Below are 15,655 nucleotides of genomic sequence, written 5' to 3'. Positions count from 1 at the left end.
ACGCTGTAATACGAAAATTATATGCTTATAAAAGATCATGGATTTATGTGTCATGGTAATAAAATAAAATATTTTTTACTAAAATTTTAATATCTACCTTATTCATGTATTCTCTCTCTCTCTCTTGTATATGTGTTCAAGGTTTTACTATTTTAGGATTATTTGGTAATATTGTATTGTAAAATCCACCCTAATTTTAGATGTTTTTGTTGGGGTGGTTTGTAGTGTTTATCAAATAATTAGTTATATTTTATTAGGTATTCCCCCATCCTATTCTATTTTAAAAAATATAGGTTTTCAATTCAAATTAAGCCGATTAATCACGATCTATATTATTATTAGAAATCAATCCCTCATCGCTAACCTAATAAATCGTTATTTTCTGAGAGAAACATAAAAATAGACCGTTATTTTCTGAGAGAAATATAAGCGTAAATATTTTTATTATTTTTATGAGAGAAATAATAATTTTTTTTAAAAAAAATTATTGATGTTTTCATACTCTTCGTTAAGGGTTATTTCGAATTTGTGCTTTTTTTAATTTAAAGTCACATTAATTAATCACTCTATTCAATTGTATAGTTTCAATTTCTCTTTACACAAATGAAATTTGAAATCTCTATGATTAAATTCAAAGAAAAAAAAAGACAAGTGAAGAGGACAATGGAAGCTCCATGTTTAGCTCTTGACTTGGTATTTAACTCACATGAGGAATCTAATCCTTAAAATTTCTTGACTTTGAACACCCCCACCTCCTACGTTAATGGATGGATGGATATATCTTACAATTAAATTCTGTAAATTGATGCGCGTGTAGCACACGTGTAAACCAGATAAATCATTTTATCCATCCATTCAACAAAGGAGAAGAGAAGAATTGTCTGATCATCAAGATCAAGAAGTAAAAAAGCAAGACATTATCCGATTTAAATCTGTTAATAAAAAAAAACTAATATTTTGTTTTTTTTTTTTTTTTAGATTAATATAGGTGTCCGGACCAGCTTGCGCGCATCACGACTAATCCCACGGGCCTTGAAATTAACGATCATGTAAACCTCTGGTGGCCATCATATGAGTAACTAAGAACTCAAACTTGAGACCACAGAGAAAACAAATTCTTTAATCTCAAATTCTTATCACTTGAGCACCATTTAAATAGTTGCCACAGAAGAACACAAGTTGAAGATTAACAATCAAGATATAGCACCCTGTAATGGCATTAGAATAACAGAGATGAGATAAAGAAATGGGATTAAACAGGAGATGCAACCTTTTCGTGCCTTGATTTTTTCTCGATCCAAGTCTCAATACATAAAAAATTCAAACACATGGAAAGTGATGCGAATAGCCCTCTGTTTTCGCCACAGAAGAACACAAGTTGAAGATTAACCATCAAGATATAGCACCCTGTAATAGCATTAGAATAATAGAGATGGCTATGGCGTGCCAACCCTGCCTCCTTCGAAATAAACAAGAACACTCTCTCGGTGACCCCTCCCCCCCTCGAGGGGAGCCAAGACAAGGCTCTCTTTTTTCAACAGAATTAATTTTAAGCAAGTTTAATCAAGTTAGGTTTTGATTTCATGATTAATTAGGTTAACCTGTTAATTAAACTAGATTTTGTGTGCTGGTTATTATAAGGTATTGTGTTTTTTAATAAAATTTTTCATATAAAAACATATCAAAATATTTTTTATTTTTATTTTTATAAAGCAAAATACAGACAACCTGTTTATAGCGATGCTAAAAAACCTTAAAAAAAACATCTGGGAGAGTAAATAAGATTATTAGATTTCTGAAATGGAATATTCCCAGAAGAAACCCTAGATAAACATAAAAGAAAGAGTGGATGTTCCAATTCTGACAAGGACGAGGATAAGCACAAAACACTATTCATCAAATACACCTCATCTCACTGACCCTTTTGGATAAGGACCCCACTGTATATCACACCTCATAATGCAATTTATATTCCCTATATATATATATATATATTCACTCTCTCGATATTTAAACAATCCCTCCATGTCCTGATTTCAAAGCTACAACAGCCTTTACACCATAGTAACACTATCCTTTAACAAAACAACGTTCAGCCTCTGCCCATAGTGTGCCCCCCCCCCTCTTGTTTGCTTATAAAGGGAGATTCTTGGACTGTGTTTGTGGGTGGGTTTGAGAGAATGACAAGTGCAGCGGTTGTTGGGATGGTGGGAGGAAATGGGTGTGCGGGGTCTTCAGCTTCTTGGTTGCAGATAAAGAATAGGAGAAAGAAGAATAGTAATGATAAGATGGGGAGAGATGGAGTCAGGTTTTTTACTGCTGCTTCCTATTCTTCTCCTTCTGTCATGGACCCTTACAAGACTCTTAGGATCCAACCTGATGCTTCTGAATCTGAGGTCAAGAAAGCTTTTAGACAGCTTGCTTTGCAGGTATAATATATTGTTCGTTTAAATTTCAATTTTTTTCTTGGGTTTCTTGGTGGGTTTTAATTCCTTTTATTCAATTCATCGTTTTAGATGTATTTTTTTTTTGGGGGGGTTTTTGCTTATTTATTCTTTCCTGTTCTGTTTCAGTATCATCCAGATGTCTGCAGGGGAAGCAATTGTGGTGTGCAGTTTAGCCTGATCAATGAAGCCTATGATGTATGTAGTCATCTCCTCATCATTCATTTTTTTTTCCTTTTAAATTATTTTTATGTGCGTTCTTTTTCTCTTCTTTGGCGGGGTTCATGTCGGATTTGGTAAAGGATGACTATTCTCCAGGCATAGAAAATAAAGATAGGAATCGAAAGTATTCAACCCAAATAATTGAGGACAGGACCCATCTATTAAATCCAAAGACTTATAGGATACCTTGAAAATGGTATGAAGACTTAAATATACGAATTCAATCACTACAATTTACACAAAAAAGGACAGAATTCAACCAAAATAAATACTGATAACTTGTCAAGTGAAGATTGGAGGACTGGTCAAACTCTTTCAATTAGAGGCTTCTTTAGAGTATATGCTTCCAAATTGGGATTTATCCAATTCTGATTCAGCAGTAAGACGAAATTTTAATGGTTTTGTTCAAAAGGGCTGTGGCTACATCAACCATCCTGATAGGACATGACACCCTTATCATGTTAATCATAGACATGGGCGAATTTAGGCTGCAAGCTCTTGGAGTACTCTTTTGGCTATGTTGGGTTCGATGGAGTGTCTTTTCATGCCTAGACCTTGTCTCCTAGCGCCATCACTATCATTTTTCTGTTGTTGGGATGCAATTTACGTGTTACACTTTTCTATGCTTTTGAGCTTTAGCTCAAGGGACAGTTTTTGTCTAACAGTGCTTCTTTTTTTTTCCTGCAGACTGTGATGAGTAATTTGAGGGAAGAACCAGATGAATCATCACAGATGTACAGGTCTTATGAGCCATCGGATCAAGGAATTGATGAGCCTATGAGAGGAATGAACGACACAGATTGGGATATGTGGGAGGAATGGATGGGATGGGAAGGGGCTGGAATTCGTGACTACTCATCTCATGTTAATCCTTACATTTAAAGATAAAGAAAAATAGTATATAAGCAATTTTAATGGTGGTTTAAGGCTCCCAGATCGCCGCCCCATCTCTCAGCCAAGATTACATGGTTGCTTCTGGTGTACATAATTAGACGTGGGACCTCTCTTGATCTCTCCTTTATTTTTCACGTAAAGTTGTTGATCTCATCTATCATATAATGCTAATGATAAGTATCCCTGGAATAATATTTTTATCACCATGGCTGCCTGTCTCTTCTTGTGGATCAAGTATTTTTCTGATACAGTGTTATTACCTCCACTGATGCCGATCGGTTTTACCAGACGCGAGTATCGATCGGGCAGGATCCCGTGTCTCAGGCAGAGATGTAACCGAGTTGATTCAACTTAATTTAAAAAAAAAACACTATTTGCATATATTAATATTGCAGGTTACTGTAACTAAATGTACTGTTTTTCCACTTGCAAACCAAACCAATCCAGACTGGAATTAATAAGCAGCAAGCAGGCAACAAAATGATAATTTCCAGGTTCGTTGTGCAACCCAGTCATCTCTGAACTTCCTTTTTTCAGTTCTTCACTTGTTTTCTCTCTCTTTACTACGGAAATGGTGGTGACAGTAGAGGAATTAGTGGTTAACACCAGACTTTCACCACCAAATTCTTATTTTAAGGTGGCACTTTTAACAGACTACACGACGGCCACCGCCTCTTCCTCAATGACCAGATCTTGTTTGAGTTTTTGAAGGAAACGACTTTTTGACGGTTTTGAAAAAGAAGAGGTTAATGGTGTCCTTTGGTTTCAGGGAAGACGGGATGTGCGGGAAGAAGGGGTTAGGTTTTCTTTGCAGATGACGTGGCAGGTGTCTTCTTAAGAAGGGGTTTTTATCCCCAATTGAAAACCACGACGTTTTCAAGGAGTAAAAATTAAAACGTTAATGCCTGGGTGTCTAAAATGGCGGGCTCATTCAGATTAGCTTACAGTTATAGTTGGGCTGGAAAAAGGCCCACCTGTCGGTCCATTATATGGAGTTATGAGCTGGGCTCTTGTGTTCTATGAAAACCTTTTTGTGGCTTGGAACTGATCCCTCGGCCTAGCATGTGCTTAGGCCTATGGGCCTACTATTTATTTTTTACAATTAACATATAAAAAATTAAAAAAAAATAAAATACCTCGAACACCTCCTTATTTTTTTTTTAGATTAACTTGGATGTTCGGACTAGTTTTTTAGATTAACGTGGGTGTTCGAGCCAGTTTACGCGTATCACGACTAATCCCACGGACCTTGAAGTTAACGACCATGTAAGCCTCCAGTGGCCATCATATGAGCAACCAAGGACTCGAACCTGAGACCACAGAGAGAGTAGACTCCTTGATCCCAAATCTTTACCACTTGGTCACCACCTAGATGATTCCGATAACCTCCTTATTAATAGCGTGAGAGAAGATCTCTAATATCCTCTCTCTAATGAGATGCAATAGCAAATGAACAAATGAATTATCAAGATCAGATTATTTTCTAAATTGAAGATAGGTATTATCATAAATATAAACTAATCATCTAATAATATGATAAATAATCTGATTTAATAACCGAATAATATCATATACATTACTTGAAAAACATGAACACCATTTATTAGTTGATATATTTGAAACATATGCCTATAAATTCATAAATATAAAATTAAAAAAATTAAAAAAATATGAAAACACATATATTTTTACCATTTAAAAAAAAATAAAAAACATATATAATTCTAAATAATTTTTTAATAACTAACAGCCAACGGAAAAACCCAACAAACCCCATCTTTAAAGCTAAAGCTTTTCCCTAGCAGGAATAAAATAATAATTTTATTATGAGAATCTACAATAGCTACAGTGAAACTTCTTGGCTTTTAACTTTTCTTTTAATATGTCTTTAGTATAAACTCCAATGATCGTTTATATTTTTTATTTTCAAATCAAAGTCATTTTAGTTGTTTTTTTTTTAAATAAAAAAACAATGTGGTTTTATAACTAAGTCATGATGCGTGCGTGGACAAATTTAATTTTAGTTTTTTTTTTTTAAATAAAAAAACAATATGGTTTTATAACTAAGTCATGATGCGTGTGTGGACAAACTTATATTTTTATTTTTTTGTAAGTTTTTTAAAAGTGTCATTATTTGTATTTTTATATTTTTATAAATTTTTTAAAAGTGTTATTATTTAAAAAAACATCAAATTGATATTTTTTTATAATTTTAATATGTTAATATTAAGTATAAAATAAAAATTTTAAAAAATTATTTTAAAAAATATTATGTATTAGAATCCAAAAATCATACTTAATGATCTAGGTTTGGTTTGAGAACGCATTTTTTACAAATCTGAGGTTTTTTATTTAAAGTTAATTTTTAATATTTTGATATATTAATATCAAAATAATTTTTTAAAAATAAAAAATTATTTAAATATATATTTAAATAAAAAATAATCACCGCAACATTCCCAACATCAATTTAATAACCCAAACCTTTAACTGGGTCACCTCCCCCCTGCACGCACGTGCCTCGTTAAAAACACGAGTAAACTTGAAAATACAGTAGGGATGAGTACGTGGGAGGTATTTCCTTACGTAGTTGAATAGGCATCGAGTCAATACTCAATACCCCGCCAACTCACAGAAGACCCATCCTTATAGCAGCGGTATGCTTTAAGCTTTTTGAACTAAGAACAAACAAAACTCGTGTATTTTCCCTTTATTGTATCCTAATCTTACTGGATTCTCCATTAAGGTTCTCTGCCTGATTCCCTTCTCTATCAAGCCTTAGCCCTAAACAAAGCCCACTCCTTTCTCTCCCCATTTCATCCTTTCTAACCACCAACCCGTCAAAGCACAGTTAGGTAATTTACTTATCTGATTCTTAGAATCTAGGGTTTGCTTTTTCATTGCATTCAATCCTCTCTTGGGTGTCCTTTTTTTAATGAATTATCAATAGAGAAATCAAGGCTGTGATTTGAGTTCTTGTTTTATCTGCTGCAGCTGTGTAACTTGCATTGAAATCCTACTTATGGCTTCTGGGGTTCTCTTAAAGCTGCTTCTTTATGATTATGTATGCATATTTTTAATTTTTCTGCCTGTTACATTGTTAATCCAGGCAATAATTAGGGTTTGTTGCAGGAGGGTTTGTGGGTCGATAATAGAAATGCTAATTCAGCTAAAGAAATCAAGATTTTTGAGAAGCTAGTCCCTTCCTTTGTGGTTCCAGTAAAGGAAAGATTGATTTTTGGAACATGGAAGTTGCAAAGTTAACAAGTCTATTGAATTGTTGACATACCCTGCTCTTGCATTGGGCAAAAAATCATTTTTTTGTAGCTCAACGTGGTTCACTTGCAATGTTTTGCTGAGACTAAGTATCCATTCAATGTTACGGACAACTGTTTTCGTTCTTTGGCTTTAATTTACATGAATTTAGCTCTCATGGTATTAGTAAAGTTTTACCGTACTTGATGGAATGACTTCAAATAGAAGGGCCTTTGTAAGCTGGAGTAAGTGCCATTAGTGTTCTCTTTTATTTCTGCATCCTGGAAAAAAAAAGGATGGTGATGAGTATACTCACACTTTCATTTGCCTGATGTGTACCAGCATTCAGGGGTTGTTATTAATGGCGGACCTTAAAGAACGCCTGCTCCCTCCAAAACCAGCATCAGCTATAAACCTTAGAGATTCATCTTATCGACCATCTGCCTCTGGACGCCAACCTTTCCAAGGTGTTGATGTTCTGGGTTTGAAAAAGCGTGGCCAAGGCCTTCGATCATGGATTCGTGTTGATTCATCTGGAAATTCCCAAATTATTGAGGTTGACAAGTTCACTATGATGCGTCGTTGTGATCTACCTGCTCGTGATTTACGCCTGCTCGATCCTCTTTTTGTTTACCCCTCAACAATCCTCGGTAGAGAGAAGGCTATAGTTGTAAACTTGGAGCAGATTCGGTGTATTATTACAGCTGATGAGGTTCTACTCCTAAATTCCCTTGACAGCTATGTGCTGCAGTATGTGGTGGAGCTACAAAGGCGATTGATGACACCAGGGGTAGGTGAGGTATGGCAGTCAGAAGGTGCTGAATTGAATCGAAGGAGAAGTAGGAATTTTGACAGTGTATTTGGGAATACATCCCCTGATTATTTGCCCTTTGAGTTTAGGGCTCTTGAAGTTGCTCTGGAAGCTGCTTGTACATTCCTGGATTCTCAGGTGTGTAAACAGAACTTTAAATCTCTCACATGCTTGATTTGAATGAATGATGTTATTCAACAAAATTAAGAATGGTTTGTTGCAGAAGTATTATGAAAGCTGTGTATCCCTATGTTATTACTCTTTTTCCTAATCCTAGTGAACTTTTCAACCACAATTTATATGATTTAGCTGTTGTAGCTTGAACTATCATAGTAGTTGATAAGTACTACTAACTGTCTTGTCTATCCATATAGGTGTTTTCATGTCCTTGACACTTGAATGATGTACATGTACCTTCTAGTTTAATTGAAGTGGTTTGCTGTATGTCATTATATAAATCTTGTGATATCTGCACGTCTTGGAACAAAAAGACATGGCTGTATTTTCTAACCCTACTGGCAGGGAGTATTTTCCTAGTCGACATCTTTCTATGCTACAAACTTGTGGATCATTTTACACACGGACGTGTGTTTGTGTATGTTTTGCCTGCAATTTAGCTTGTTATTTAGGGAAGCTTTTTTCATTTTACACTATTCCATGTTATTGACTGACATTTTAGAAAATCTCCTATAAAGTTCTAGCTAATTGTTTTCCTCTTAGTTTGTTTTCTTATCTTGTTACATATGAGATTGCCAGTCTGCATTTGACACATATGCAAACCTACTGCCTTTGTCCATGTTGAGTTTATGACATGACATGGTAATTGCTACTAACATTCACTTAACTGAAGGCATTACCATTAATTGCATAATTGGCAATCTACATTGACTGAGTAAATGATTCCTCATTTTATTCTTTAGATCATAGTGGTCTCAAAGATATGCAAACCTACTGCCTTTGTCCATGTTGAGTTTATGACATGACATGGTAATTGCTACTAACATTCACTTAACTGAAGGCATTACCATTAATTGCATAATTGGCAATCTACATTGACTGAGTAAATGATTCCTCATTTTATTCTTTAGATCATAGTGGTCTCAAAGATATTTCTTTTTGGATTGATTTTTTATTTCCAATCTGTTGCAAGATTTCTGGGTTCATTTCAGTCCATTCTCTGTTATTAGCTTTCATCTTGATGATATTTCAAAATAACAATTTTTTATAGGCAGAGGGAAAAGCTCTGAATTCTCAAGAACTCTTTCTCAACTCAACAAAGGTTAAGAGCTCTTAATGAAACCAATCATTATTCAGTGTCTAGCTTAAATTGTGTTCAGCAAGTCATCAAATTTGATCCGAGAGTTGTCTTATAGGTTTCTTTAGTTCTTTTTACCCTATTGTTATAGTGATGGTATGAACTCATCTCCAGAAAGGTTCATTGTTAAGTACTAGGGGTTTGTAACATCAGATCAAGTTGAGCAAAAGCAAATCATTCTAGAACAGGAGCAACCCTCACTGCATGGTCTTCTGCAATTTGAATGTATCACAAAATGTATGTCTTGCTGGTTTTTATTGTTTTGATGGTTAGACCCAGACCCGTTCTTTTTACATCATTAAACATGCAATTCAGATTGTCTTTTTGAAAGAGGCATGTTGGCTGATTATGTATTAGAAAGTGATATTATGTCTCATTATGGCCTAGAGAAGTACTCGGGGATGGCTACATCAGTCTTGTTTCCCATTTATGTCTATCTAGATCTATCCTTTGTTGTTTTTTGTTTCATACAAAATTCAGTCTTTTTACCTTCTGTTTCCATGCTAATGCCTTTGCTAAATTAAGGTATCACATGGTCTGTCCCGTCACAGTTTCTGTAGTAAAAGTCATTTAAGTTAGAGCAAGTTAATAATCTTATTTAAATTGCAATTTCTGAAGGCAGCAGAATTAGAAATTGAAGCATACCCATTACTAGATGAACTGACATCCAAGATCAGTACATTAAACTTGGAGCGTGTACGGCGATTAAAAAGCAGACTTGTTGCCTTGACTCGGAGGGTTCAGAAGGTATGTCTAATTTCACTTGCCTTTCCCTTACTTGCAATTAAGATTTGATTGATATCTATTCTGCTGTTCTTATTCTCTCTGAGTTTACTTGTATCTAGGTAAGGGATGAGATTGAGCAGCTCATGGATGATGATGGAGATATGGCTGAAATGTATCTCACTGAAAAGAAAAGTCGGATGGAATCATCGTTCTATGGCGATCAATCTTTGATGGGATTTAGATCAAATGATGGTGGGACATCTATTTCCGCTCCAGTTTCTCCTGTTTCATCACCCCCTGATTCACGAAAACTTGAGAAAAGCCTGAGCATTGCAAGGAGCCGACATGAGAGTATGAAGAGTACTGAAAGTGCTACTGAGAATATAGAAGAGCTGGAGATGTTGCTAGAAGCTTACTTTGTTGTCATTGATAGCACCCTGAACAAGTTGACATCGGTATGGGCAGGCAGCATGATATGATTATTTCCATTTCTTCTTTCTATGTTTAGGATGTTAACACCTCATTTATTTTTCTCACTTTTTTTCAGTTGAAAGAATACATTGATGATACAGAGGATTTCATCAACATTCAGCTGGTACATATTCCTCTCCTTCCCTCCGGCCTCCTCAATATTAAATTGTGTTGTTTTTAGCTCAGTTGTTAGGGACTGCTATTTTAAAACCTTGGTAATTAGAAAAATATCAAGCAAAATCATCTTCAACGTATCAAGTGATAAGCACAGCTGGCAACTTCTTTAAGATGATGCACAGAAAGAAATATTATCACAGAAAGAAATAAGTAGTCATTTGTTCCTGCACAAAATGTCGATCCTTGCTGGCTGTGCTGCTTCTTATTCTTATTGGATAACGGTGCGGGTTCACGTAATCCATGATACTGACTCATGAAAGATCCTTTTGGATGCCCATATAATACAAAGATATCACACTATTTTCTTTGGGAACTAGTCATTTAATTTTTTCGATTTTGTTTGAGTTGATCGGGTGGATCCCAGTTTCATGACGAGGGAAATTTTTGTTTGCAGGACAACGTTCGAAATCAACTGATCCAATTTGAGCTTCTACTCACAACAGCAACATTTGTTGTCGCCATTTTTGGAGTGGTGGCAGGTATCTTTGGCATGAATTTCGCCGTACCATTGTTTGATGATGCTGGGGCATTTAAGTGGGTCCTCATAATTACTGGAGTTGCCGGAGTCGTCATATTTTGTGCGTTTGTATGGTTCTTCAAGTACAGAAGGCTCATGCCACTTTAAACTTTTAAAACATGTTTGGAACTCTATTTTGAAACCATTTTAATTAAATTTTAAATGGAATTTACTCTATAAATATACAAAAATAAATTAGATGCTAACCCATCTGTTTTGTTGTACTAAAAACAGAAAAATTAATATTAAAACTAGCTTTGAAAGAATAAAATGAAGGTGACAAGGCTGAAATAAAAAAACAAAATAAATTTAATTCTATATTTTCAAACATGTAAAGTTCATTTATTTATTAATTAAGTTTAATTGAACTCAATTACAACACATAATTACTGTAATTTATTAGATAAAATGGAGAAATTTTTTTTGAAAAGTTGGTTCTCCTGTATTGGCTACGGTTAATATTTTTATGTTTACTAATGGCAAATGGAAATCAACACAAGCGAAGAAGCTACAGGGATGGCAAATATTACACTAGACTCGCATTCTAATACACGCACACCTTGGTATGTTGCGCGTATAGCATTTGCACAACTTAAATCTTTCTTCTCCGGCAAGTTAATTCATCCACTCAACATTTCTATTTTATAGCTATTGGATTATTTTTGTTCATTTCATAGCTATTGATTGATTCTTTATAAAATATGAATGTTGATTTTTGAGAGGATGAATTAATTTGTTGGAGAAGTGAAATTTGAGTATGAGCTGCGCATGTACATGGACAGCACACCTAGCTGTGCATGTCCTATCAGTGCATATTAACTACCAAAAATTATTATTTTTTAATTGTAGTAGTTTGAAAAATATTTTATCTCACTGTGCTAGTCTAGGAAAAAACTTCACCTTAACCTCCGCTAATTTCCATCTAGTCAATTGATACCGTTTTCAGGGATAACAAAACAAGAATCCAAGCAAGAATTCTATTTGGATTTGCCTGCTCAGAAAAATTTCAATTCATCTCATAAACATTTGCACATGGCATCTTATAACACAAATATAGATCCACTCCTTGACCTGAAAATTAGCCATGGCCAAAGAGGGTGGATGAAAAGAACAATCAAAACTCCTTGTACTTTTCCACTGTTAAAATGATCACTTGAAACTAATACCTTGAAGAAAGCGATCACAAAAATCATGTAGCAGCAGAACCTGAAGAAAGTCTGTCACGCCTTGCTTGATCAGCCTTTTCCATGTAATCTTGATGAGACGAGTGCTTTGTTCCTATGGAAGAAAAGATGATCTCAGTTAACAGCAGCTGTAGATATCTTTGCGAATAAAACAATAAAGAAATTGGTAAACTGACATGCAAATATAACACCCACATCTCAAACACTTAAATCCTCATGGACAAACATAACGTAATAAGGCAATTTCCTTTCAAGCGCAAAAACACAACCATGACAACAGTCTCAAGGTTGTCTTTATGAAGAAGTCAGGTCAATGATTCACAAGATGAGCACAGAACAACCCTCAGCAGTCAGCACCACGATGAATCTCACTGCCATACATGAAAATCATCAAGTAACAGTTGCTACAGGTTCAATTTATCTTCCATCAATACCCAATCAGCATAGGTTTTATACAGAGACAGCCAATTGCTGCTTTTATGGAGGAGCCTTGGAATAGCGGTACTAACTGCAGGTTAGTGCATCTATGCTAGAATAGGAACCTGGAATGATGTTGTATCCATTGAAGCATTTTTTAACTACATGATATGGTGTTTGCATACTGCAACACCATGAAGGTTGACATCACACCCTTTGAGATTACTCTCAACAATCACCTTGTTGTAAAATATTGAAAAGTCCCCCCTTTGAGATTACTCTCAACAATCACCTCGTTGTAAAATATTGAAAAGTCCCTCCTTGGTATACTTCATGATCCAGGAATCTCTCCAAACTGCGGTTCATCTAGCATACTGTAGCATTTTTTAGTCCTTTTCTGCTTAAATTAATAGATAATTCTCTTTGAACTCCAAGTCTCCACCCTCCTTGATCCAGCTTGAAACATGAAAAGGGTCTCATTTGGTACAACTCATTCCAATCTATCACTGGTTTGTTTACTTGTACCTACAACACGGGTTTGATTTCTCTTGAACTTGAAATGAATAAGAAAAGGTAACTACAATGGAAAAAAAGATGGCAATTCGAAGGAGTGAATAAAATGCTAACATGATTTCTGGAGATGATCTAGTTGGTTGGGGAAAAATAGTTCAAAACAAGGCTATCCAAGCCAACAATAATGTCCATGATATGGTTGACAGGAGATCATGCACGAACAACACTCACAACACTCACGTCCTCAGAAGAATGTGCCCAAAAAGAAGGTTAAACTAAGCAGTGCAGAAAGAACATCTTCAAAGAATCATGTTCATAAAACCAAGGATGACATCTGTAATTAAGGAATTCAGGACTCTCTATTAGCCTAATCAGTACACGAACAAGCAAGAACAGGAAAAAAAATGTAAATGACAGGGACTACCCCCTCAAGTAACCAAAACAGCAATTATTGCTTTCATGTTCATAATGCTTTACTCCATCTCACAATCTAGATCAAATATTGCAACTTGATTGAAAATACAATAACCACCCATCATCATTCCTAGAAGGTACCAGAAGGGTTGATATCAATGGAGTGACAAGATTACCAATCTATCTTACCATAGAAGTCCCACTTGTCCTCCTAACATTTTCCCCTTCTCCGAGTATGTAATTCTTCATACAGCGTCAAACCCTAGTAAGAACCCATAATCAAGTCTCCCAGCTTAATCCATCAACAGCACTTCTGATCTGACAATTCACGCTAATCCCTTCTATCAAAACATAATTCCAGCCCTCTCTATTTTCTCATCTTAAATTATAACTTCTTATTGACTGTGGAAGAAACTAAGAAAGATAAGTGAATAACGAACCCATAAATATAATCTTTTAACACAAAGAAGAACATTTCAGGAGAGGCTTTTACATCATCAATAAGCAGGGAAAAAAAAAAACAGAGAAAGATGCAGGAAAGTCTCAACTTTTCTTGTTTCACTACATTCTCTTTGGAATCAAACAAATCAAACCCAAGATCAGCAGCACTTAAAATAATTAAATTTTGAGCACAAAGCAGTACTTCTCTCTTAAACATAGTTCATCTTCCCAAGCAATTAGAAAAAAGTCAAAATCTTGAAAATTTACTCCCTTTCCTCTCCTTTCCTTGCACTTTCCACTAACCAAACAAAAATGAACACTAAGCAGCATCGACATGGCAACGACCAGGTAAAAAAACTGTAAAAAGATACTAACTTTCCACTTGCTGTCACTTCTCATTTCAATTTCACCATTGAACCAGAAACCCAAAAATCATATAAAAGTAACCCAATTGATTTAAAAGCATAGATATTTGATACCAAATCAAAAGATTAAAAGGGGAGAAGAAAAACAACCTCTGTTCATGAGGAACCAAGGGACACCAAAGACAAGAGTTATGACGGCCATGCCAGCCATGACATGCTTTGTGTCTCCACTATACAAGTAACGCTGTACTCTTGACTTGAATCCTCCACTGTTGGCACTACCACTGCTTGTTGCCTCGCTTCCCATTTTCTTCCCGTTTCCCTTTCACTCACCACTGTTTTCTTCGACTCCTCAGCAAATTCTCTCTCTAGGTTTCCTCTCCTGGTTGTGCTGCTTAGTTTTTAATTTTGGGCCTGGTCATATACAAACTGAATATTTGGGCTTGGCCCAAGTCCAATATCGGGAGACGAGAACATAAACAGACTTTGAGAAGCAGGAAACTCTCTTCTTTTACTCATGGTGCAGAGACTTCACCAGTGAAATCAAGACATAAAAAGGTATGCTTTTGCATCATCTCACTCTCTTTGGAAATACGGAAAATTTTCAAAATTTTGAATCTTTGCTTGTCTTTGGAAAATATGAGCTCACCTAACTGTTATTGAAAGTTATTTCTTTAATGGGTCAAGATGATGATGATTATTAGTATTATTTTTGTTTTTGTTTTTGTTTTTCTAGGTAGAAAAATGCATATGATTGATTTTATTAGCTTCTTGTTTCCAAAGTGCCTTGATATAGGATTGTGTTTTGTTTTAGTTGTGTTTCATCGGCTCTTTGATCTTTCTCACGTTGCTTATTTTATTTATTCCGATTTATGTTTAGTTATTCACCAAATTTCCAAAACATAGAATTGAAGGTATTAGGCGTATTGTGCTGTGTAAGATAGAACATTTGAAAGTTCTTTTGGTACTGCCTTTGCTTCAAACTTAATGGGAACATGTGATTTGGAATAATTCTTTCATCAAACCTCTGATGTTGCTGTTTTAAATATTGGTAATCTGCTTGAAGAAATTTTACAGCTTTTTGCATAATTTCATGCTTATGGACTTACAGAAAGGTTCTAGGATCTATTTGTTTCATAATGTCACCTTTAAAATTTAATGCATGAAGCATCTAGGAGAGAAATTAAAGGGAAAGAAAAAAAGAAAAAAGTTACAGGCTATTTGAAAACTTATGATTTGAGTAGACATGAAATCATTTCAACACCATTTACCCAATTCTAGTGTTTGGAAATCTTTAAGAGACATAAATGAATTCTACAGCCAATTAAAATTAGAGATTTTTATAGATTTGCAAATTACACTAAAAGGGGTGTGATTTGCTTCAGAATTAATCCATTAAAATTAATCCCACTAGCACCCTTCTCTCCCTCCCTTTCTCGCACTCATATGATTGGAATAAGTTTTTTAAAGGATGAGGCAAGTTGGGTAA

General features: G+C 35.1%; 2 protein-coding genes and 1 long non-coding RNA gene across 6 annotated transcripts; 2 read left to right on the top strand and 1 right to left on the bottom strand.

Moving 5' to 3' along the window:
- Nucleotides 1–1,990: 1,990 nt before the first annotated feature.
- Nucleotides 1,991–3,825, top strand: LOC105132656 (chaperone protein dnaJ 8, chloroplastic). 2 transcript variants are annotated; one of them, XM_011036263.1, is made up of 4 exons: nucleotides 1,996–2,093; nucleotides 2,124–2,429; nucleotides 2,574–2,642; nucleotides 3,354–3,825. In XM_011036263.1, exons 2-4 carry the CDS (start codon nucleotides 2,181–2,183, stop codon nucleotides 3,546–3,548), a joined length of 513 nt encoding a protein of 170 aa, XP_011034565.1. In that variant the 5' UTR covers nucleotides 1,996–2,093; nucleotides 2,124–2,180; the 3' UTR covers nucleotides 3,549–3,825. The 2 variants fall into 2 exon arrangements, with proteins under 2 accessions (XP_011034564.1, XP_011034565.1); XM_011036262.1 differs by having other exon boundaries at nucleotides 1,991–2,429.
- A 2,271-nt stretch (nucleotides 3,826–6,096) lies between these two features.
- LOC105132655 (magnesium transporter MRS2-1) lies at nucleotides 6,097–10,997 on the top strand. Of its 3 annotated transcripts, XM_011036258.1 has the most exons (7): nucleotides 6,097–6,415; nucleotides 6,555–6,624; nucleotides 7,158–7,764; nucleotides 9,560–9,688; nucleotides 9,787–10,122; nucleotides 10,215–10,262; nucleotides 10,710–10,997. In XM_011036258.1, exons 2-7 carry the CDS (start codon nucleotides 6,617–6,619, stop codon nucleotides 10,938–10,940), a joined length of 1,359 nt encoding a protein of 452 aa, XP_011034560.1. In that variant the 5' UTR covers nucleotides 6,097–6,415; nucleotides 6,555–6,616; the 3' UTR covers nucleotides 10,941–10,997. The 3 variants fall into 3 exon arrangements, with proteins under 3 accessions (XP_011034560.1, XP_011034561.1, XP_011034562.1); XM_011036259.1 differs by lacking the exon at nucleotides 6,555–6,624 and having other exon boundaries at nucleotides 6,099–6,415; XM_011036260.1 differs by lacking the exons at nucleotides 6,097–6,415; nucleotides 6,555–6,624 and adding an exon at nucleotides 6,863–7,060.
- A 784-nt stretch (nucleotides 10,998–11,781) lies between these two features.
- On the bottom strand, nucleotides 11,782–14,743 carry LOC105132654 (uncharacterized). The gene is made up of 2 exons (XR_843617.1): nucleotides 14,317–14,743; nucleotides 11,782–12,110 (listed from the first exon to the last, which is right to left on the bottom strand). It is a non-coding gene; the product is annotated as an uncharacterized LOC105132654 (long non-coding RNA).
- Nucleotides 14,744–15,655: the final 912 nt, after the last annotated feature.

Source organism: Populus euphratica, unplaced genomic scaffold (assembly GCF_000495115.2).
Source record: "Populus euphratica unplaced genomic scaffold, PopEup_1.0 scaffold87.1, whole genome shotgun sequence".
In the NCBI taxonomy this organism is placed as follows: domain Eukaryota; kingdom Viridiplantae; phylum Streptophyta; class Magnoliopsida; order Malpighiales; family Salicaceae; genus Populus; species Populus euphratica.
The sequence above is the reverse complement of the archived record's forward strand: the minus strand, read 5'-3'. Positions and strand labels throughout refer to the sequence as shown.

What these genes read in the sequence shown, in the direction of transcription:
- LOC105132656 (XM_011036262.1), top strand. Translation starts at nt 2,181, where the DNA reads ATGACAAGTGCAGCGGTTGTTGGGATGGTGGGAGGAAATGGGTGTGCG. An exon ending in TTAGACAGCTTGCTTTGCAG is followed by an intron (nt 2,430 to 2,573) that starts GTATAATATATT and finishes GTTCTGTTTCAG; the next exon opens with TATCATCCAGATGTCTGCAG. An exon ending in TGATCAATGAAGCCTATGAT is followed by an intron (nt 2,643 to 3,353) that starts GTATGTAGTCAT and finishes TTTTTCCTGCAG; the next exon opens with ACTGTGATGAGTAATTTGAG.
- LOC105132655 (XM_011036258.1), top strand. An exon ending in GTACATTCCTGGATTCTCAG is followed by an intron (nt 7,765 to 9,559) that starts GTGTGTAAACAG and finishes CAATTTCTGAAG; the next exon opens with GCAGCAGAATTAGAAATTGA. An exon ending in ATTTCATCAACATTCAGCTG is followed by an intron (nt 10,263 to 10,709) that starts GTACATATTCCT and finishes TTTTGTTTGCAG; the next exon opens with GACAACGTTCGAAATCAACT.